The sequence below is a fragment of the Nycticebus coucang genome, chromosome 13, assembly GCF_027406575.1.
Source record: "Nycticebus coucang isolate mNycCou1 chromosome 13, mNycCou1.pri, whole genome shotgun sequence".
Lineage (NCBI taxonomy): Eukaryota > Metazoa > Chordata > Mammalia > Primates > Lorisidae > Nycticebus > Nycticebus coucang.
This window is the reverse complement of record NC_069792.1, coordinates 5253676-5277746: the sequence shown is the minus strand read 5'-3', so window position 1 is coordinate 5277746 and position 24071 is coordinate 5253676. Positions and strand designations below refer to the sequence as shown.

Sequence of the window (24071 nt, the reverse complement as noted above, 5' to 3'; positions counted from 1 at the left end):
TAAAAGTTTCCATCTTTTCAGAATAAGAAAATACTATTAAGCAAAAAGAAAAAAAAAAAAGGAGTTAATCTACCTTGTATACCTCTATTCAAGATGACTTGTGTTAACACTTTGGTGTATACTTTTCTAGACACTTTTCTATGCGTATAAACATACGCACTACTACAAACGTGAACTTTTTTACAAAATAGGATAATATATGTGGTTTTATTCTTTTTTGTTTATAATTCACTGCATGCCTATAAAGGTATTCCTGCAGTTTTTAAAAATAATTGCATAATTTTCCATTTAATGGATGAATCTATATATACGTATTCTAAACGCATATTTTAGTTACTTCCATTTTTTTCTATAATAAGCAGTTTTGAGGTGAACATTCTGAATTATTTCCTCATAATAAATTTTGTAAGTATAATTATTGATGAAACAACTTGAACATTTGTGAGGGTTTCTGTGTACATTGTGAAGACACGCTCGTGACAGACTGCACCTGTGTGCAGCCCCTGCCAGCAGCATAGGTCAGTGCTGCGCTGCTGTGCCAGCACCTGCTCTGGGCCCAGTCACTCATCTCTTGGTCATATTGATAGGTGAAAAATAGCATTGTAAAGTGACAGCTCCACACACGTGTCATGGTTTTGGCTCCTGTTTGTCCGTAGTGATTGCTTCTGTACTGCCGTGTGCTGCATCCATGATGGCACTTCCGTAAGGTGGTGATATCGCATTTTTACTTCCCTTCTGTGATATGTTCAGGTGCACTGATACTTACCATTGTGTCCACATGGCTGCAGTATTCAGTATAGCAACGGGCTGCACAGCTTCCTAGTTGGGGAGCGAGAGGCTATCCCACAAAGCCCAGCCCTGTGGTAGCTCTGCCATCCACGTGTGTGAGTGCCCTCCGTGATGGTCACGTGGCAGAATCACCTAATGCCACATTTCTCAGAAGTCATCCCTGTCATGCCACAACACATGGCTGTATAGTCTTTATTTTTCTGTGGAAGAGTTTATACTGTTCCTGTTGATTTGTCTGCTTCCTTTATGTGTGAGGTATACCAGCTGTGGGTATGCTATGCCATTATTTTCCCAGTTCTTTGTTAAATTTTTGAGTTGGTTTATAGGACTCTTTGCCATATTGAATTTTATTTTATTTATTTATTTATTTATATTAAATCATAGCTGTGTACATTAATGGGATCATGGGGCACCATACAGACCGTTTCACAGACCGTTTGACACATTTTCATTACACTGGTAATGAAATGCCTTCCTGGCATTTTCTCAGTTATTGTGCCAAGACACTTACATTCCACATCCACTAAGTTTCACATATACCCTTGTAAGATGCACCGCCATATTGAATTTTAAATCAGAATATATCTGGTTCCTTCTTTCATTTCTGTTGCCTGATGTTGGTGTCATCATTTGGAAAAGCCTCCCCACTCCGACCGTGTGTGCATTAGGGAGAAGGTACGTGTGACCAGGGTTTCTTCAGCACGTGCAGCTGAATCCCTGTCTCAGGCCTGAGACTGGGGACGTGGTATTAGTAAGGCAATGAAGACGGTGCTTTCTTAACTTTAGTGTCTGAAGTGATGGGCTTTTTATGGGATGGTCGCCAGGAAAGAAGCATTTGGTTTTATCCAAACAAAATAGCAGTATTTCTGAGAAGAAAAGTTATGACGGAAGTGCCACAGACAATTTTATTTTATTTTTGCTAAAAGAGATTAAAGTGTTATTATAGGAATTAATTTTGTAATCTTTTCAGTTCTGCTATTCACTGTGGTAAGTGGGCTATCTGTCCGTGGAAGATATAACTCTCAGATATACGTAAGTTCTGGAATGAGTATGATTTTGATAAGGCATACTTTTCTTATAGCATGGCCTTTAGTACATGCTGTTTGTTACATTAACGTTTGTTGAATGAATGACTACTGAATGAAATACACTTCAATTTATATGTCCTTAGGGTGGGGAAGGCATTTCAAAGTATGACTTCAAACCTATTACCGAATGGTGTTGCATACATAAGACATTTAAAGGAATTTTGATTGTACCCTGTTTGGTTCGTATGCTGAGTTTAGAAACTGGCCCCATAATAAGGTACAGTTTCAGTGCCCATCAGAGTTGCTGATATAGGGCTCTGGTTGTCTGAAGGAGCCCATGTACAACATGGTGTGATCCTTGTAGTAATCCTGGGGGAATTGGTGGGTCATACCATAGGTTCCCATAGGTTCCCATTTTTATTGAATTCCAGAGAGTTTGTCGTGTATTTGCAGTGTTGTAAGAATACAGACAGGTCAGGGCCTTCTAATCCCAGCCAACCTTCAGCACTCTTGTTCCTTTAGGGTTCTGCTTTCCAGTAAGCACAAAACAAAAAATAAATATGCAGTACCGATTATAATTTCTAATTATATAACTTTATGCTGTCAAGGGTAATGAAGAGTTCATAGTTACTAGCTATGGCTAAAAATAGTAAAAATAGTTAAACTCATCACTGTAAGTGATCAAAACTCTGATGCATCCTATATAGCATTCTGTAGGGGAAAAATCTGATTCATTCATAAGAAGGACCTTCCATACTTCCGAACAGCTGTATTTATATACATGGTCTATAATTAAAATTTGTTAGACGCATTTGTATTCTAATTTATAAAGGAAAAGTGTTTTACTAATGTTCCATTAAAATATTGTGTTTACAAAGGAAAACAATAATTAATGTTAATTTTCACTTTTTTCTAGTGTGCTAAAACATTTATAAATCTGATGACTCATATCTCCAAAGAACAGACCGTTCAGTATATTCTAACTATGGTTGATGATATGCTGCAGGTAGGTCTTTTCTCTACTTAATACTCTTGTATACTTCACACTAGCCACATTTTCCGTAGGTGTCACTTACAGCATTGGCTCTCTTTTAGAGTGTGATACATATTTTTTAATTATGTGAGTTGTGATTTGCTAATAGAACTAAAGACTGAGGTACCCCCCACCCAGGCTAATTTTGACGTTGTTCAGAATATCAAGAATCAATATGTGTTTTTTCTTGACATATCTCAGAGTTTTTGTTGAGTACCGGTAAAGTTTGGTGGATCAACGGAGGCTTCTGGGTGCTCTCTGTATTTACTTGTAGATGATACGACTTTCAGTCAGCCAAAAGATTTCAGTGCTCATGTGTTTTATTGCTTTTGAGAACTGTTCTGCTTATTATCTGAAACTTTTCCAGTTGCATAAAGTTTCTATTTGCTGCTTTCTGTCCCTGAACTCAAAGGGGCCTCCTTTATTCATGCTTTTGTATTTTACACTAGAGTGCAATTTAGGTTTAGATTATTGGTATGTAGAGCAGTTCTTACGAGACACTATCCAGCTGTTAAATCTCATGCCTGGCTGCAAATCCCCAGAGACTTGAAGCAAAGTGTCAGTCTTGGTGCTTATGGAGTGTTGTTCTGTTAGTTTATAAGAAAACACATGTATTGGTGGCCTGCCACTTGCCAGGCACTGTGCTGACTGGGGATACAAAAGTTAGGAAGAGTGTGTAAAGTCTACATCTAATTTTATGTTCTTCAAGTGATGTTTATTAAAACATCAGTCCTGGCCAGGTGTGGTGGCTCATGCCTGTAATCCTAGCACTTTGGGAGGCAGAGATGGGTGGATCGCTTGAGCTTAGGAGTTCCAGATCAGCCTGAGCAAGAGTGAGACCCTGTCTCTACTAGAAATAGAAAAACTAGCTGGATGTAGTGGTTCACACTTGTTGTTCCAGCTACACAGCAGTCTAAGGCAAGAGAATTGCGTAAGTGCAAGAGTTTGAGGTTGCTGTGAGCTATGACATCACAGCACTCTACCTAGGGCAACAGAGTGAGACCCGTCTCAAAGAAAAACCAAACCCTGGGGCATCAGTCTTTGCTGTAGTGGTGGAGATACTTTCTTTAACATTAAAGATCTCTGTGTACCTAGGTTTATTTCTTTACCTTGTGCACTGTTGTTCCACAATGCCTGTGTATTCGTGTTCCAGCACCACCCAGTTTTAATGGTAGAGGACCTTACAGCCAGTTCCCTTTGTGGTTTGTTTTCTCTTCCATTATTTTCCTAGGTATTCTTGCATGCTGTTTCAATATGAAATTGAGCATCAGCGTATCTAGGTCTATGGAAAAGTTTGTTGGTATTATTACCAAGTTTTGTTAAATTTTATAAGTTAAAGAGAAAGGACATTCATATAATACTGAATACTAAGAACAAGGAGAGGTGAAGTTTTAATAACATTTTAATTCACTCTTTCTCAAATCCTTTCTCCACCTGCTAGTGTGATATACTGGGGGTTTTGTTGTCATTTGTCTGTCCTGAGTTTTTCTATTGTGATATGCTAAGAAGTGACCTTGAACATTTGAGATTTATCTAGTTCCCTGTTTCCCGTACCTGTTTGTTAATGGTGTGAGGAACTTCCTGCTGCTCCTTAAGTTAGATCTAAATTGTGATCTTTCTCTGCCCATCCTGATTTCAGCTTCCTTTGTGTGATAGCCAGGGTGTTCACACACTGACCTTGGTAGAGGTGTCACGGTGACATTGCAAACAGTAGGTCACAGGTACAGGCAGAGAAAGAATGTAACTTACAGCCCCATACCTTGGGGCTCAAAATAATCATAATCATTCATGCTTATAAAATATCTGTCCCTACCAGTGTCCCACCCCTGCCCCGTAGTAATAATGACAGAGAAACAAATCTCTCTTTGTCTCTCTCTCTCACACACACACTGATAAGAGAACACACACTGATAGGATATAAAATGAAAGGTCGCAAAGTGGTGTACAATTATTAATTCTTTAGTAAAAGTTTTTCTGGTTATTGATATCATTTCTTTTTTAGGAAAATCACCAGCGTGTTAGCATTTTTTTTGATTATGCAAAACGAAGCAAGAATACTGCGTGGCCTTATTTCCTGCCAATGTTGAATCGTCAGGATCCCTTTACTGTTCATATGGTAAATTTTGAATTGATCACATTTTTTCTTTTTGTAATACATGCAAGGAGGGAATTTACTGCAAAAAGTGTTTTTATCATTATTTTTAAATTGACAGGTGAAATTGTGTTCATGTTCTGATTTAGGTAAGAAGCAAACCTAGGTATCTTATGACGTGGTAACCTGTCTCTTCCCCTAGAGTAGAACAGCTGTGACAATAGCTTCTCAATTAGTGTTCAGGGAAGAGGAGGCACCGAGAGTTGGAAGGGTGTAGGGTGTTCTGTGCAGAGCTTTGTAGAACATACCACAGCCACTTCATTAGCATCAAAGCCTGTGGTGAATTCAGGTGTGTGAACAGCTCTGGATCATCTGCAGTAAGACTAAGGACATTTTATTGTAGAGAAATTAAATTTTACTTTGAAGCAGCTACTGTCTTTCATTTTTATTTCAGTTAAGTAGTGGCTTAGTTTTCTTAAAAATATTTTAAACATGCTCTTGTTTTAATCTTATCCCAAAGGAATATGTTTGGAAGCCCTAACACTGAAGAATTTTCCATAGAGTCTGAGAAGGTCTGAGAGCGGGCTGGGAGAATAACCCCTGTAAGGACGAGCCTTCTCTGTGTCTAGGGGGAGTGGGCTGGGAGAATGAGCCCTGTAAGGACAAGCCTTCTCTATCCAGGGGGAGTGGGCTGGGAGAACGAGCCCTGTAAGGACGAGCCTTCTCTGTACCCAGGGGAGTGGGCTGGGAGAATAACCCCTGTAAGGATGAGCCTTCTCTGTGTCCAGGGGGAGTGGGCTGGGAGAATAACCCCTGTAAGGATGAGCCTTCTCTGTGTCCAGGGGGAGTGGGCTGGGAGAATAACCCCTGTAAGGATGAGCCTTCTTTGTGTCCAGGGGGAGTGGGCTGGGAGAATAACCCCTGTAAGGATGAGCCTTCTCTGTGTCCAGGGGGAGTGGGCTGGGAGAATAACCCCTGTAAGGACGAGCCTTCTCTGTATCCAGGGGGAGTGGGCTGGGAGAACGAGCCCTGTAAGGATGAGCCTTCTCTGTGACCAGGGGGAGTGGGCTGGGAGAACGAGCCCTGTAAGGATGAGCTTTCTCTGTGTCCAGGGGGAGTGGGCTGGGGAGGGGTGGGGCGTGGGGTGAGAGCTCCACAAGTTGCTTATCAGTAGATGTTTTTAAAGTTTCAGTGGTCCTAGACCACTGGCAGTAAAATGTTTTTGAGCATGTGTGTTTTTTCTTTCTTTCTCTTTCCTTCCTGTTCCTTCCACATCTACTCTATAGTCATTTCTATATAAGTATACTCATATGTTGTGTACATTATAGAACAGTTATAAAAGAGATAAATTGAGGAGGACTCATGAAATAAACTATATTTTGTTGAATACTTTAAAAAAGACAATAACAAGGCCAGGCATGGCAGCTCATGTCTGTAATCCTAGCACTATAGGAAGTTGAAGCAGGAGTGTCACTTGAGGTCAAGAGTTGAAAACTGGCCTGAGCAAGAGTGAGACCCCATCTTTACAAAAAATGGAAAAATTATCCCGGCCTTCTGGCAGGCACTTATGGTTGTAGCTACTTAGGAAGCTGAGGCAGCATTGCTCCTACCCAGGAGCTTCAGGTTGTATTGAACTAAAAAAGATGCACTTTAGCTGGGGTGACAGAGTGAGACTGTATCAAAAATTTAAAAAAAAAAAAAAAAATTTTTTTTTCTTTGAAATTTTATTTATGATTTATTTATTTTTAAAATTAACACTTATTGAATCTAGATAGAGTATATATAATTATTCATTGTATTATCCAGCTGTGAAACTTTTTTTTGAGACAGAGTCTCACTTTGTTGCCTTTGGTAGAGTGCCGTGGTGGCATAGCTCACAACAACCTCAAACTCTTGCCTCACTCTGGGAGTAGCTGGGACTATAGGTGCCCACCACAATGCTCAGCTATTTTTAGAGGCAGGGTCTCCCTCTTGCCTAGGCTGGTCTCAAACTCGTGAGCTCAGGCAATCCACCCACCTCAGCCTCTAAGAGTACTAGGATTATAGGCGTGAGCCACCGCACCTGGCCTTCTTTCAAATTTTTGAGAATGGTTTTCACTATTTGGTTTAAATGTCTTCGTAGCATCATAATAAAATTGACAAATACATTAAAGAAAAAATATATAGAGAGAGCGAATTTCACTATTATTAATTGTTCAGCTAACTCCATATGAACTTCTTGATAACTTCGGTTACTTTTGGCCAGGCTTTCTAATTTCAAGGGTCATACGGTCTGACGACATCGGTCTACTAGATGGCAATAAGGAGCTTATACTGGGAGTAGAAATGTCTGGTCTCTTTTTCCTTTGTCTTTTTCTTTTTGATTTTGCATGCACTGCTAATATTTTCTATCACTGAGTTCCTAACAGGAATTCTTTTAAGTCAATTGTCTGTTTTGTGAAAGTTAGATCAGTCTGGATAATGTATCTATAGATCTACTGAGCAGGCACGTGAAAGTATCAATATGTCACAACTCAATGAGACATGAAGGTGTCCCTTTGAGCCCCTGGGTTATAAAATCCAAGTACAATAGGATGCTTGAATGTCTGTTATTCTGACCTTGGAAATGTGCCTTTGTCAGTCTGGTTTAGCTGTATTCAAATGTAAGAACAAACATCCATCTACCAGCACAGGAAATAAATTATTTTGGGGTCAGCTAGCCAAGGCCTTTCATTCTCTACTGAGATTAATTATTGCTGAATAATTAGAGTTTTAAGCAGTGATTTGTGTTCAGAAAGTACTAAAAGAATGTTTATTAAATTGTCTTTGTGTGTGGGGAAGTAGTATTGTATATTGCCTGTTTAATAAAAAGATGATTAGTTTTATAACTTGAAAAAAAAAATGGAGAAGTCTTTTAGAAGAAAAGGGTATTTGTTTATGCTGAGAGAGAAATGACTTAATAAGGAGGATAAAATTTGTAAAGATATACGGATTTTACATATCCAAGCTCATAGAGGCTTGGAGTGAGCGAGGGAGTGATTGGCAGCTTGCTGTGGAGATTGCTTATAACTTTGGCAAGTTTTTTGGTGAAAGTCTGCCTCTAAGAAAGATTTTTGTGTTCTTTTGTTTTTTGTTGGCCATGTAATGAATATTTTATTTTTGAAACTCAAAATAAACAGGGAATGAGTTTCAGTTTGAGTTTCAACTCAAAATAATAAGGGAATGTTAGTTTTGGTCCACTTTAATAGAAATATTGAAAAATGTATTTTGAATGTTTGTGTTTCATAGTATACCTATTATATTTTGAGGAGTTGAATGTTACAGAAATCAGGTAGCAAAACCATTACAAGTTTTTTTTTTTTTTAAAGGTATATGAGGTGATTTTTAGTATCAATATAGTATTCAAATTTATTTCTTATTTGTTGTCAGGCAGCACGGATTATTGCCAAGTTAGCAGCTTGGGGAAAAGAACTTATGGAAGGCAGTGACTTAAATTACTATTTCAACTGGATAAAAACTCAGCTGAGTTCACAGGTAAAAGAATTTTTTTTCTCAGAAAGGAATATAACAGCCATGTTCTCTTAAGCTATTTATAGTAAATATGTTAAGTTACAAAAAAAGTTTTATTAAAATAATGCCATTTTACTTTGATAAGTAAGCCAGACTACTCTAGGCGTAATAGTGTGCTTTGCTTTTTCTTTCTTTGATTGGCTTCAATTCAAACTTTTCTGTCACTTGGTGTTTCCAACTTGCTCTTTTTAGGGGTCAGGGTGTATCTTCCTTTTAGGTGGCTGCCAAGATTACACAGATTGGAGAATTGGAAGCACCTGCGGAACTCCACAGACATGCTCAAGTAAGGGTTGTGAGAAAGGAAAAGAAATGGTGAGCAAGAGAGCGAGCCTGCGGGCCGGCTTCAGGCTGAGACTCCAGGTGCCTCTCCCGAGTCTGCCTCAGGACTGCACATCACCAAGATGTGTGTGAGAAAGTTTGGTTTGGGGAGAGCACTCGGAAAGTTTCCAGGGAGGTCTTTTATGCTCTTTTGGTCACATAACCAGGCCCAGGCCGTCTAACTGGTTATACCAATGAACTAACTGGTCCTGGCTGCTGCTAAAGGAGTGTCGACTGCAAACAGCACATGATAGATCATTAATCAGCTTACGTGTCCTTGTCTGGCCCCATGTGCACCAGGCGTCCAGCTGTCCCTGGGTGAGCCTGGAGCTGCTGCTGTAGCTGCAAGATGACTTTGACTCCTGCAGTGGTTTGTTGTCATGATTTCGTGGTTTCATTGTGGAAGTGAAGGGTTTGGGCCACAGTGAAGCATGCGGCCTGCTTATTGGTCATTTTGGTTGCTTCCACGTCTGTAGCTTCTCCATGCAGGAAAACCAACCTGCAGGTGTAATGGCTGCGAAAATGACAAGTTTTCCCTTTCAAAACAGTAGGACAAGAGATAGGGCACTAAAGAAGGCTCTGTGGAGGGTTTGTTTAAGCTGTCAGTGGTGAAGTGTTAGGTGGGAAGGGGGAGGTTTGGTGGGAATGATGCTCAGAAAAGGAGAATGAAGACGGGTGGGGGCAGAGCATTCTGGGGATGAAAAGTGGAAGAAAATGGGGGTGGGTGGGTGTCATGGCAGAATGGGATCAGGAGAAATAATAATTGATAGGTTGTTAGATTACAAATAAATGTCTACTTGAAATAGGATTTTTGTAAGTTGTAATTAAGAGTTCGACTGACCTTATTGTAATGGATTTTAATTTGCGGCAGTGAGAGACGCCCTGCTATTTTCCTTAGTTGCACTTCCATTGTCTGCCTTTTGGGGGGAGCCTAATTGCTCTTTATATTTGGATAGAGATCAATGTTAAAAAAATCAAATCTTTATTATATCAATAACATCAATTTAACCATTTTGGGGGCCTTGGTTTTAAAAAATATTTTTAATTTTTTTATTTGTTTACTTATTTATTTTTTTATTGAGACAGAGTCTCACTTTTTGGCCCTCAGTAGAGCCACCAAGTTGCAGATTTTACTGTGAGAGTTTGTGAGATATCTAAACTGAAAAAAAGAATAGATGTATTTTTTTCCTACTTTGAAATGATCTCCTTTAAATAAACTTTATTCTGCTTTAATGTTAACTTTTGGGAATAGTGGTGGTTAGGCTATACTGTAACTAAATTCATAAAATGAAAATTGGTAGGAAGAGTGCTTGCTATAGTTGCTACTAGCTTTGGGGCCATTTCACCTTAGATTTTTGTTACAGAAATAAAATTTATGGTGTATCTTATAGGTGATTTGTCACTTTTGGAATGATTAATTCTGTTTGTAATTAATCATGTCCAATAACTGGGGGAAAGTATTTCTCTCTTCCCCAGTGGAAGCAAATACTTCCGTCCATAACATCTTTTTTGGCTGGGCACTCTGGGAGGCTAGGGTGGAAGGATTGCTTGAGGTTAGGAGTTCAAGATTAGCCTGAGCAAGAGCAAGACCCCATCTCTACTAAAAATAGAAAAATTAGCCAGACGTGGCAGGCACCTGTAGTCCCAGCTACTCAGGGGGCTGAGGCAAGAGGATTGCTTAAGTGCAAGAGTTTGAGGGTGCTGTGAGCTGTGATGATGCCATTGCACTCTAGCCTGAGCAATAGCAAGGCTCTATCTCAAAAAAACAAAAAACGAACAAGCTTTTTGGTATTAGATAAATACTCTTTAAGATGTTTTCTGTATCTTTCTAGTGTGCTCTTTTTATCACAGACTCTTTGACTTGAAGTTGTGATTTGTTGTTTCTGCTTTGCAAATCTTCCTGCTGCAAGGTGCCTCTCAGGGCACTGGCAAAGTCTGGCTTTGCTTCTCAGAGTCTGGTCACTGTTTCTGCCTGGCTCTCATGGCACTGTCTCTCTTACTGTGGGCAGACTCTTTCTATCGCCTTCTATCAGGATTGAATTGCAGGCTTCTTGTTTAAAAAAAGTAACATAGAATTATTTGGATTTTATTTGCTATTTTGTTCAGATGTTATATGATAGTACTGATCTGGAGGTCTCTTTTTCTCTATCATAAAGTGTTTTCTCCTTCATGAAAAGGACCCCACTTTCATAATTCTAACAGAAATAAATTCTCAGAAGTTCAAGTTTGTATATTTTGTTCTTTTACCTTGTTTGGGGTTTTGGAGGGAAGCTTTCTAGGTAGTTTGTAAATATTGTACTTGGTTTATGGGGGCTCATGTCCAATACTTAGTAGGTAATAGTTATTGAATAAAACAAAATAAAGACATCCTTTCAGAAATTATCACTTTTTCTTGCACTTTCGCCTCTGACCTTCTGTCTTAACTTTTCTCTCGTCATTTTTGTTTAAGATCTTGATTGTCATTACAACTTGTTGCATTGCTGTGGATAAACTCATTTTAAGTCTCATAATCTCATATGCTATCTTCCTGTCACCTCGCCCCTACTTTGAAAAGTTTTACCGTGAAACATAGTTCAGTTTAAGGTGGGCACTTCATTGGGAAAACAATTTAGTAAGTAAATCCTGAGTCTTGGAAATTTGCACCAGATTCACCTATGAAATTTAGCTGGAGCTTAGTATTCAGTTTATTATTGTTCTAATTTATTAGTGAAGATATTATCTGGAAGAGCGTAATAATGTACAGAATATTTTATATCATCCCCATGCTTTTGTTAAGTAGAATTGGGTGAAAGTTATGGGGGAAAATGTTATTAAGAAGAATTAGGGAAAAAGGTTGCTTAGCTTCCTTTTGATAGGATAAAATTAAAAACAAAACTAAGTACTAAGTTATTTATTCCACAATAGAAACTGCGTGGTAGCGGTGTTGCTGTTGAAACAGGAACGGTCTCTTCAAGTGATGTAAGTATTTTCCTTCTTAATTCTCTGGCCTCCTCACACCCTGAACATAAATTATTCTGAGTCATAGACATTTAAAATTTTGAAGGTGTGTACTAGTTCCCAAGCTGTAAATCCAAGGATTTGATGTGTAGTGAGAGTGTGTACATAGTATTTGTAGTCTGTGGTGATCCGTTTTCCTGTAGTAGACATGAGACTTGTTCTTCCCTGTTGCTCTTTTCTTTACGCCCCTTTGTTTCAGGGCGCATAGTCCAGGCAGGCACGTGAATTCACATGCACAACTGAAGTGACTAATCATAGTTTGCCTTTTCAAACTTCAGTCGTCTGATAAACTAATATCTGTCTAGTCAATGGCTAAACAATATATCAACAATTGAAAGAAATTCTGTTACCTGATAGTGCTAAAACTCAGCTGCTGCCCTCTGCAGTTCAAGGCTGTATGTGGGGCTGTGTGGTGGCCGACCCCTAAGCCTCTCCCCTTTTTTCTTTTTTTGATCAGTCTCTCCCTACATTTTTGGAGAGTCAAAAGTTGAGTTAAAGGTTAAAACTAATCATGACTCTCCTTTCTTGACCAAAGTTATCTTTCCCATTTGTGAATGGTTTAACTTTGCTGTATTCTTAGAATAGCCCAGAAACTGGCCGTGAATTTGGACAAGGAAAGATGGGCATGACTGGAGCCAGCTGAGAGAAAGGGGAAAACGAGAGATGTAGGGAGATGCATCTAGCTTTGTGTGTTGGAAATATCTCTGGGAAACTGGAACGCGTGTTGGAGGGCAGTTCTCCAGCCTGCCTGAGATAGACCTCAGTGAAGCTCCTAGGAGCCAGGGAATATCCATATTGGTGACTGATCCTTCCAGAATCTGAGTGGAACATATTTGTATGTGTCTGTGAAGACCATAGACGGCAGCGGAATCCATTTTCAAAGCCAAGAGCTGCTGGTCTTCTCTTGGGGCATGAATTGAAGGCTTCACAAATACTGTGTTGGGCCAGAAAATGGCCATTAGCTTTCTGAAGTGGAATCAGAACAAGATGTAGAGCTGGCTGAACCATCTTGGGGTCAGGGTGGGGAGGAAATCTAGGTGTGCAGTCAGAAGCAGATGTCTAAATTAAGAATCTTTATTTCATGAGACTTGATTTCTACCAGTTTGAAATTTTGAAAACTTGTGCATTGTGACTTATTGGTAGATTTTTTTAAAAAGACACTTTTGGAATCATTTGTCTTATAAACTTATGTAAGTGGCTAAACTATTTGTAGGTTATTAAAGCTGAAGTCTGGAGATACTGACACGACATTCTTGTTTTGCTATTTTCTGTCCAGTGTCTTGGAAAAACAAAACGGATGAATTGCACTGGCAGTGTGTTTGTCTGAATGATTTATCTGGTGGATTCACACACATTTTAAATGGAAATTAGCATCAGGGTCATTGTAAGGAAAAGGTGGCCTGGGATTTCCCTCCTTCTTCCTTGAGTGCTCCTCAAACCTGAACATCTTCTCACACTCTTTCTAAAGGCTCTTACTTTGTCGGATATCTGTCCACTTGAATAGTAACCCCGTGAATTAGAGTAGGGTGTCAGTACTTCCTTTGATACGTATATATTTTTTTAATTTTCAAAATATAATTTAATTTAATTCATTTAATAAGACCACAAACCAAGGAAAAGAAAAGATGCTAAGGAAAAGAGAAGATATCCATCAACCAATAACAGGTTTCATTTTTTTCTAAGGAAAAAGATAGTCCTTTGTAAGGTTTGAAAAGAGAATGAGGCCAGTTCATTTTGATCCCCAGCAGTACTTTGCAGCTTACTTTTTAACTTAGTCAATTTGTGTTTCCAGACACTATGAAAGGCCATGTATGCGGGAAGCGACACCAGTGGGGATTTGAGTATTTCGTTTTCCCAACTGTAGTGATGATTTGGACCTTCCTTCTGGAAGCATCTTTAAAGAATTCTTCAAACTGTGTGGGGAATGCTGACTTTCAGAATTAAGCAGTAGGTCTGCATGGGTTGCTGTAGGACAGTGGTTCTCAACCTTCCTAATGCCACGACCCTTTAGTACAGTTAAAAGGGGTCACGATCCATAGGCTGAGAACTGCTGCAGTAGGAGGTTGTAGTTGATTGATGTTGCTGAGAACTTTTTTGCTTTGGCATTGTTTTCAGGTGAATAGTACTAATCATCTCGTATCCAGTATTTTTCTTCCCATTTCAAGTCCGTGGACTAGTTTCTGAAGACCATCATTCTTACACCCCTGAAAGTGGACATCTGGGGCTCCCACAGTGATGGCTTCGTAGAGAGCGTCTTTCAAATGAGGGCTGTGTATATACCTTCTTTGTAGATACAGATTTGCTGGAACAAATTCTAATGTTTCTTCTTTGCTGCTGCTTGATTTGAAAGAGGACTCTGTTTACTTGCTGTGTTCTGTCGGAATATCTTGGAACACATTATCACCATTTGATCAGTGAGTAAGGATCTGATTTTTGTAGATTGACCCAGTGTGGAGAAAGTTCAAGTTTTTTAGCTCCCGGTTTCTACACAAATCTTCTGTGTCAAGGGAAATCAGTTCCTCAGGAATATGAAAAGAAAGTATGCTCTCTGACATCTGTTCCCAGATTTGCATTCCTTTATTGTCAGATGTGGGAAATTCATTTAATTTACTAGCTTCTTTAACACTGCATTCAAAAAAGGTCACACTTTCTGTGACATATCACTGATACCATTCACATATCAGTGCACACTTTTGTCCCTGTACATCCATTGTGATCTGGTCAGCTTCCCCACCCCCTATCGCCCCTTATTCATGACACTGACTTCTGTGGTGCCAACCACTTTGCCACCACCCAGAGCTCTCAGGCTCAGGGACAGCAGTTGCTGCTTTGACTTCAGTAGCTCCCCGACTTTAAAACTGGAAGGGGATCCTTATGTTTAGGTAGGACACTGTTTTGAACGTTACCTATTGATTATGAAGGATATTACAAAGGATACAGTAGCGGGGCATGGTCCTCCCTGGCTGCCCTCCTCTGGGAACTGCCATACACTCAGTTATCTGGAAGCTTCTGACAGTATTTTCATAGGGGGATCTGAATCTGGCAGATGATGTTTACTGAGCACTAGCTATGTGCCTGGCGCTATCTCACTCATTTTATGGATACATCTCCTTGAGTATTTACAGTCTGTCTCAGATGTGGGTTGCAACATTAGCCTCATTTTGTGGATGAGTGGCAATGCCACACAGGAAAGCACACCAGGCTGCCTGAAGTCACACAGCTAAGAGTGGCTCCAACGGAATGCATTACTTGGAGAATTACTTTTGAGGAAGCTGAACTGGAATTGGATCTTTAGGAATTCCTCAAGTGACATTGCCTACTCAGATTTTTTAACATGCGGATGTTGTGTCTTAAAGTCACTTCAGATCTTCACAAAGGGGTGGAAGTAGCTTAGTAAACTGCATTACCTGTTCTTGCCACTTGATGTCAGTATAACACAAAGTTTTACACTGCAAAGAGCAACAGAAACATGATTCAACAAAATTACTTTTAAAACGGTCACAGAAGCATCATCGTAAGTTGTAAGTGAACCATTACATTTTAATGTAAATAAAAGTATGTAAATGGAATTTCTTTAAAATGCACTAGCGTGTCTTCTCTACTTGTGAAAATAGTGGATGATATCAAACTGCATGTTCTTATCTTAAACCGTTCAGTTCTTCAGTGGTTCTGGTTCTTTTTTTTCCTTTTTTTTGGCGACAGGATCTTGCGGTGTCATAGGGCTGGAGTGCGGCGGCCCAGGGTAGCTCACTCCAACCTCAAACTCTTGGGCTCAAGCAGTCTTCCTACCTCAGCCTCCCAGCTACCTGGGACTACAGGTGTGTGCTACTACCCGGTTTTCCCGAAAATAAGACCTACTTACAGGAAAGATAAGACGTCCCCTGAAAATAAGACCTAGCACATCTTTGGGAGCAAACCTTAAAATAAGACAGTGTCTTATTTTCAAGGAAACAGGGTAACACCTGGCTAATTTGTTGTAGACATGGGGTATTACTATGTTGCCCAGGCTAGTGTTAAGGCCCTGGTGTCAAGCAGTCCTTCTACCTTGGCCTCCTACACTGCCAGGATCATGGTCTGGGCCTGATGACTCTCCACAGTTCTGTCTGTAGAACTTCCTGTGGTGTTAGAAATGTGAAGTGTATCTGTACATATCTGTATTATGGCCGTTCCTAGCCACATGGGACTCTGGCATACTTAGAAATGTGGCCAGTGTGAGTGAGGATGTAGATTTTCAATTTATTTTTTAAATAGATTTTTTTTTTTAGAATTTGGAAAAAAATAGCTTTTTTGAGACTTTGAAAAAAACTATTTTTTGAGACTTTGGGAAAAAAAAATAAGTTAACTGACTCCTTACTGAACCTCAGAGTCAAAGCACTCTATGATAGACATACTCTTATCTGGCAATGTGAATGTTACTTTTTTTGCATTATTATTATTATTGCTCAATATTTTGTTGCAGCAATCATCTGATTTCTTTTCTGAATGTATTTATCTTCGTTTGTTCTTTACGAGGTTTTGGTTTTTAGTCCTTATCTTAAACATTGTTATTGTTATTAAATTTTAAGCCTTTTTAATTTTGTGAAGGCAAAAAGTGGAAACCAAATAAACACATGTATATATAGAGAGAAAATTTTAAAAAATAGTTTTTTTTACCATAAAATTCATTCATTTGCAGTTTAGTGGTTAATATTTTTAGAGTGTGCAAGCATTTCCATCTCACTCTAACTTTGTAACATTTCAACACTTCAAAAAACAAACAAAACCCCCCTAAAACACCAGCCCTGGTCTCATTAGCAGTCTTCCGCATTCCTGCTGTTCCCTCCCAATGTTCAGCAACCATTAGCTACTTTCCATCTCCAGACTTGCCTCTTTTGAACAGCTCATGTGAATGAAGTTATGTACATCTTTCATTGAGCATAATGTTTTCTAGATTCATCCAAGTTTTAGCATGAAATAACAGCATTTTAAAATGAAGAGGGGACAGAAACCTTAGACTTTTTTTGCTTTAGGCTAAATTCCTTAGATTGTTTTTTGTGGTATCTCTAATATCCCTGTGAAGGGGAGGTTAACTTTCCAGCTTTGGCTTTGTTTTTAATTTAATGCTGTGCTTATATGATGCTTGTCTGTCTTCTAGAAGAGGTGGAGAACTTCCTGGAGTTAGTTCTTTACCACTTTGTTGGTAAGTCCATGGTAATGAGTGCTGCCCAAGCAGCAGAAAGCAGTGGGCCGTGTCAGTAATTCACACAGTGCAGGCCTGCTCTTCAGATGTAATCTCCTGCTTATGAGTCCTGAAGTCTGTAGAGACCTAAAGTAACTCAAATCAATGACAAACAGTCCCTGGGCTCATGATAGTTCAACTTCACGATTTTTTTGACTTTACAATGATGTGAAAGCAATATGCATTCACTAGGAACAGTACTTTGAGTACTCATGCAATAGTTCTGTTTTTCACTTTCAAGTACAGTATTCAAAAAGTGAGGTGAGATATTCTACACTTTATTATAAAATGGGCTTTGTGTTAGATGATTTTACCCAACTGTAGGCCAGTGTAAATCTTCTGAGCTTTTTTAAGGTAGGCTAAGGTAAGCTATGATGCTTGGTTGTTAGGTGTATTAAATGCATTTTTGACATAAGATATTTTCAATTTGCAGGAGATTTGTTGTCACATACCCTATCTTAAGTCAAGGAGCGTCTACATGTTTTTGTGTGTATAAGTTTCAATAGTATTATTAAAGCAATTCTTGATGGTTCTTTGTTGTCTTCTTTTTACAAACTTAATACTTTTCAAACATTGGGAATCTTTTAAATAAGTGCATAGAATGAATGCTAAGAAAAGGAGGAAGGATAAGAACCTGTGACTTTTGTTTTTCTGGTAAGATTTTGGAAGGATTGCTTGGAGATATATTCTGGCAATGCAAAAGAAAATAAATGCTATTTAAGCACACAACTTTGTTTTTATGTGTCATTTTCAGAGTGTAGCACTGATAATAATAACAATACTATGTATTTGTTAGCTGTTTTCTTGGGAGTTGTATACAAAGGAATAATTTATAAAGTAAATCATGTTTTCTTAGTTATGCCAGCAATAATTTTTCCCTTTAATAAAGATCCCAGTAATCGTGTAACTACTTATATGATTAAACACATTAGATCGAAAGTAGTACTTGAAGAAGATTTATACATTTTTAAGCTAATTGTGAAATTATGTTTTTTTATAAGACTGTATCTTAATTTAATTTAGGTATTTTGTGAATATTCACTAGAGAATCTCTTTTAATAAGCCAACTTTAAAAAGATTCTTGGGGAAAATATATTTTAATCCCTGAATATTAATTAACACTATATAGAAACTGACTTTAGTATCATAGAAGTTTTTTTTTGGGGCGGGGTTGGTAGAGTTAGTATTATTTTCCTTTGTTGATGAGAAAACAATTTGAAGAGGTTAAATGATTTGTCCAGTGTAATGTGGCTGAACTTCTGATTCCTATCCCAGTACTTGTGCCCTTCTTCCCTCCTTCCCTTTCTTTTGTCTTTTTTATTTTAAATTATGTCATTCCTTACTAAAGTCAAATGCAGAGACATTGAGTGTTCAGCAGGATGAATTTATATTGCATGGTCCCTCCTACTGCCTTCACCTCACCTCCCACAGAGATTCTCATTATGTTGCTGTCTGTTACTGTAGAGTAGCCTTGTCTGATGTGGAACTCTAGAAACGGAATCATATGGAGTGTGAACGCTTAGGTTTCTATGTGTCTTTCAAAGCCTGTTGCATTTAGCAGCAATTCTGTTTCCTTGCAGGGTATTATTTCATCACATGTATGTGTATTATCCATTCTCTTTATTGGTAGATATTTGGGTTCCTTCTAGGTATTGACTATTATGAATAATCTTGCCATGGACATTCTTTTTTTTTTTTGCAGTTTTTGGCTGGGGCTGGGTTTGAACCCGCCACCTCCGGCATATGGGGCCGTCGCCCTACCCCTTGGACAGGCGCTGCCCCATGGACATTCTTATATATGTCTTTTGGCAGATATGTATCCTTCTGTCTGGGTAGTTTTAGATTTTTAGAATGGAATTGCTAGGCAATGGGATAGGTACCTTTAGTTTTAGTAGGTATTGCCTATCAATTCTCTAAACCAATGTATGTATTCTTCAACATGGTATGAGAATTGCATTTGTTGTAGTTCTCTACTGACACTTGATATTGTCTTGGGTTATTTTTTAAGCGAGTATCTATAATAGAAGCCAAACTTCCATGGACAGACGTGCACACTCACTTTTTGGTTCTAAGAGGAGAGAGAGTCAGTTAGTAGTCATCAAGCATTCTGTACTTTTGGAAGTACTTCTCAGCATCGTCGCATTTCATATAAAACTGGTTTATAGTTTAGTCAGTTGTGTGTTTGAAAAGTTAATCTTGGTGCTTCACTGATACCAACACACTGTGTGTTTTTACTCTGTCTCCTTGGGACAGATGCATGCCCTTTACCTCAGTGCATTCTTGGTTTCTCAAAGGCTGACAATTCCAAAACTTAGGTGAATGTTATCTTTACTCTTTTTCATGTAGTTTATACTTAAATCCTAGTGTTTTGTAGATGACTATTGAAAATGTTTCTATAAACATTTTTTTTTGTTTGTTTCTGAGACAGAGTCTCACAATGTCACTCTCGGTAGAGTGCCGTGGTGTCCCAGCTCACAGCAACCTCAAACTCTTGAGCTTAAGCGATTCTCCTGCCTCAGCCTCCCAAGTAACTGGGACTACAAGTGTCCGCCACAACACCCGGCTATTTTTTGTTGCAATTGTCATTGTTGTTTAGCTGGCCCGGCCGGGTTCGAACCTGCCAGCCCAGGTGCATGTGGCCGGCACCCTAACCACTGAGATATGGGCACCAAGCCTATAAACATTTTTATAACATTTATTTTACTTTGGTACAATATCACTGATGGCTTTATGTTGGTCTTTTAATGTATATTTATTTTGAAATTTCTCCATTTTTGAATGACTTTGTAATTCTACAGAACATGGCTCTCTGAGAACATACTTACCAGGAAGGTGAAGCTATTTTCACTATGATGTGATTACTCTACCATCTAGTGTAAGAGTTTGCATTTTCAGCAATGTTGTAGAATTTATCTAAATGATATTCTCTTAAATGTGTTGAGAAATAAGTCTTTTTCCTCCACTGTTGAGATTTACTGCATGTTGTGGTGAGTTCTCAGCCTGAGAATCTTAACGCAGAACAAATCTAAAGACTAGTTTAAGCGCGAAGAGAGTTGACTTCAAGTGTCAATTTAAGACTTAACTATCTTCATTTCAACAAATTATTTCTTAAGCTTTGGGTTTCTCATCTGAAAAAATCATTATCATAATGAGCTTCTATTGTCATTAAAATAGGACTTTTTTTCCTTTTATTATTTTCATTTGAAAGTACTTTAGAAAGTACTTTATTAACATATCATGTAAATGCATACTTTAAAAACATATGCATGTTTGCCTTTGTAAAAAGTGGTCTTTTTTTCTTTTTTGACGGTTTTCTTGGTAGTTGCGAGGGCTAAAAAATATATTTTGATTACAGAAAAAACAGGAAAACTTTATGACCAAGAACTATTTATTATCGAATGACATTAAAACAAACAAAATTGTATTCAGGAAACAGTACATTGAGCATCTAACACTCTTTTTTTTATGTGAATGTGATTTTGTGAAGTAATTCCATTTACAGTAGTACTTTGTTATTGGAGAAATGAATTACTTTAGCAATTTAAATTTAAGCTATTATCTGGTTAAATGAGCTCTAACACCATAAATATTTCTTAGTAAAGTAGGGTGACTTAGGGTGAGGTAAAAATTTATTAGCAATTTGTATTAGTTTTGCAATTGAGATAGCGTAAAAAAAATTTAGGTGATTTTATAAGGTCCTTACTTGCTTTAGGAAGCGCTTTTAACAATGAGATCTCATGTTGGCTCCAAAAAGAAATAGGGTAATAGTAAGTGCCATGTTTTGCATATTTTTTCAATATTATTATCATATAGAATTTTTAGTCAAATTTTTAGACTTTTTAGACTGTTAACCATATTGATCACGATATCAAATGTTCACTTGGAATTAGTATAAGATATAAAGTTTATTTGCACTTCTTTTATTTATTCATTCAAGAAATATTTATTGTGTACCTTATAGGTACAATGCGTGGTGCTGAAAATATAATACTGAACAAGGCATGATTCCTGCCTTCAGAGGGCTACATTGTATCTGGGGAAGACAGCATGAAACAAGTAATTAACAGTTGATTATTTCAGTAAACTAGTGGTACTGCCCATAGGGCAGAAGCACAGAGTCTTTTGAGTGTACAACAGAGGGTCTCATCTAGGGGTTCCCACTGGCTCAGGCTGTCCTGGGGAAACGTAAGGCGTGAGGAGATGAACCCGTAGAAGAAAGGCCTGATTTACGGGGCACTCTAGGGGAGGGAGGGATACAGACTTCTGCAGCTATGGCTCTTGGATGAGAAGAGGCCTGTCGTCTCTCCCAGGTCTGTCTGGAAGTAGATTAGTTTGGGGTGAGATGTGTTGATAGTTGAGTAAATTTCTAATGCGTGAATCTCTGTTTTTCTCTTGCTTGCAGAGAGTGAGGGAAAGGAACAGGACAGGAGGAGGATGGTGACTGCAGAGACCCTAGGCAGTAGCCGAGAGAGGCCAGGTGCTTATGGCTTTGCGTGGTCCTGTGATTCTCTCCAGCAGGATTGAATTGCCCATGCGTAGAATTAGAGGTGGTCACTGGTTGGACTGATCTGAGGCTGATTATTTTCTTTAGCAGACTCATAAGATGATTTAAGTGTAAGACAAATGGATGCATTTTACTTTGTTTAATCGAAGGCAATACTGAGTCATTTGCCAATGCTGTCTCACTCTACTTTCAAAGTAATCCCTGGAATGGTATAGCAACCTGTACTGAACCAACACATTTTTGCCGTGAGAGGAAATTGATGGTAAATCAAGGAGAAGAGAGTGCTCTAGGTTGCCTTCTTATTTAGTTATGTCTTGTTAGGGCCCGGGATTGGCCGGGTCTCGGGCCCAGCTTAACTAGGTTCTGGACACAGACCACTAAGCTGCCTTGTTCAGGAACAGTTTCCCTTAGGTGCCTGAGGGCTATCTACTTCAGCAGGAGAGAGAGAGAGTCTTAGAGTAAAGCCGTCTTAGAATAGATTTTAGTCTTTAGTAGAGCTTAGTGATCTTCAGCAGAGAGACGCCGTGCTGGCGTTCTGCAGGCAGGTGAAGAGACAGAGTCAGAGTAAGCGGGTCCGTGGTAGAATGCGCATGCTCCCAACTGCCTGCTCCTCCAGCCTAATATAAGGCTGATCTTGCGCCTTTCAACACCACAGGTGTAGAGACTGCCAATTCACCACTGCTCTCATCTCGCGAGCTCTCCTGCTTGTTAGGAGCGCTAAATCCTCTCCATGCCCTTTCCACCACGGTGCTCCATTGTTGAGCTATACAGGTATTTCTTATAACTCTCACTCCTCCTAGCCATAGGCTATACGGGCTGTGCTACAATGTCTAGAAACCTTACTTAGGTTATCTTTCCAAATAAGAAAGGTGGGATTCCTCTTCTTCAGAAAAAGTTTCTACTTGCTGACTTAACTGGGAAAATACGTGTTCTTTCCATTATGGAGGATTGTTTTAGAGCTAAAAAATGCGCTGTTTCTTTGTCATTAAGTTTTGCTAATGTTTTGAGTTTTCAGGCCAATAATATATATTTCTGGATATATGGTGTTTTTTTGTGGAACTATATTAATAACTACTTTCTACTTAGAACCTAATACAACATTTTCTTGATAAAATTTGACTGTTCCAACATATGTGTTTATATTATTGTGTTGCCTGGAATTTCTTTGAATGTTCAGTTTTTCTGAATGTTATTTAAGTTAGACTAGTTTAATAGCATCATCTGTATTAGATTTTGTGAATATATAGCACCTACAAAAACTTTTTTAGCATATTCTTTGTGAAGTCTGACATCTGAAATTTCCTTTTTTCTCTTTACCTCTTGAAGATATAAGGGTCATTGTCAATATTCAGGGCAGAGCACAGGCCAGGCGTTCCTGCTGGCTTTGGTAAAGTGAAGGGGCTTACAACTTCCAGGGGAATTATTCCTGTTTATTTTAAGTTTCAGATTTAAGTACAATTTCTGTGAGACAGTACTATTGAACTAACAGTTTTAAAAACATAAGCCATCTTGGGTGGCGCCTGTGGCTCAAAAAAGTAGGGTGCCGGCCCCATATGCCAGAGGTGATGGGTTCAAACCTGGCCCGGGCCAAAAATTGCAAAAAAAACCCCCAAAACATAAGCAGCCTTTTCAAGTGTTAAATTAGACTTTTTATGTATCATAGAGATTTTTTTTTAATAAAGTTTCCACTTATGAAGGTCTTACAGTATGTCTAGCTGCTTACTAAATGAATTATTTCCCTTAAACCTAACAGTGCTCCTTCTGGGACAACACTTGATGGTGTTGTCTTCATTAAAGATGAAGAAAGTGAGTATTGGAAAGATTTAGTAACTTGCCCAAGGTCATCGAGTGTCTCAAAATACACATTCTTCTTTTTTCGATTTTGTTGTTCTTTGATATTTCTATAATTATGTAGAACAGTATTCTGTTTATATAGTATTTCTATTCAGTGGTGTGTGAAACACTATCAGACAATGTGCTTATTTATCAAATTATGTCAAAGACATAATTATTTTTTTCCTGATTTCTCTAAATATGTGTGTTTAAGTCATCTGGAATTGTGGAAGTTTGATTTGGGAGAGGTAGGACTACAGATAATAGTAAATATCCATTTTTGAGATGATATTAGGGAATTTGAGATGTTGTGGTGCTGACAGACTTTTTGTCTAGAAATGGGTGTGCATGGTCTCAGGACTTCCCATGCTGAAGACTGTGTGCTTCTTCTCACGTAGAGTTCCCAGTACGTGCAGTGTGTTGCCGGGTGTCTGCAGCTGATGCTCCGGGTCAATGAGTACCGCTTTGCCTGGGTGGAAGCAGATGGGGTGAACTGGTGAGTGCCCTTTGCTTTTAATGTGACATTTTCAAAGAACTAAATACATCATCTAAAAGAAGTATTTTATTTTTTTCATGTCTATTTAACAATGGATTTATGCTTACCTTCTTAGAAGTTAGTAACTATCAAACCGAACATTTCTTAATCTATGCTTTTATAAGATGTTAATGTTTCACATAAAAATTCCGAGTACTCAGAATATGAAAAAATT

At 38.6% G+C, this 24071-nt stretch overlaps 1 protein-coding gene across 2 annotated transcripts in view; it reads left to right on the top strand.

The window, feature by feature from the left end:
* ATP6V1H (ATPase H+ transporting V1 subunit H) overlaps positions 1 to 24071 on the top strand; it is a 127557-nt gene that overhangs the window by 12734 nt on the left and 90752 nt on the right. Inside the window, exons 4-8 of one of the 2 annotated variants that reach the window (XM_053558756.1) lie at positions 2734 to 2823; positions 4853 to 4966; positions 8351 to 8455; positions 11714 to 11767; positions 23760 to 23857. In XM_053558756.1, coding sequence (XP_053414731.1) covers positions 2734 to 2823; positions 4853 to 4966; positions 8351 to 8455; positions 11714 to 11767; positions 23760 to 23857 — 461 coding nt within the window. The remainder of the gene's footprint in view (positions 1 to 2733; positions 2824 to 4852; positions 4967 to 8350; positions 8456 to 11713; positions 11768 to 23759; positions 23858 to 24071) is intronic. The other variant, XM_053558757.1, reaches the window with a different exon arrangement.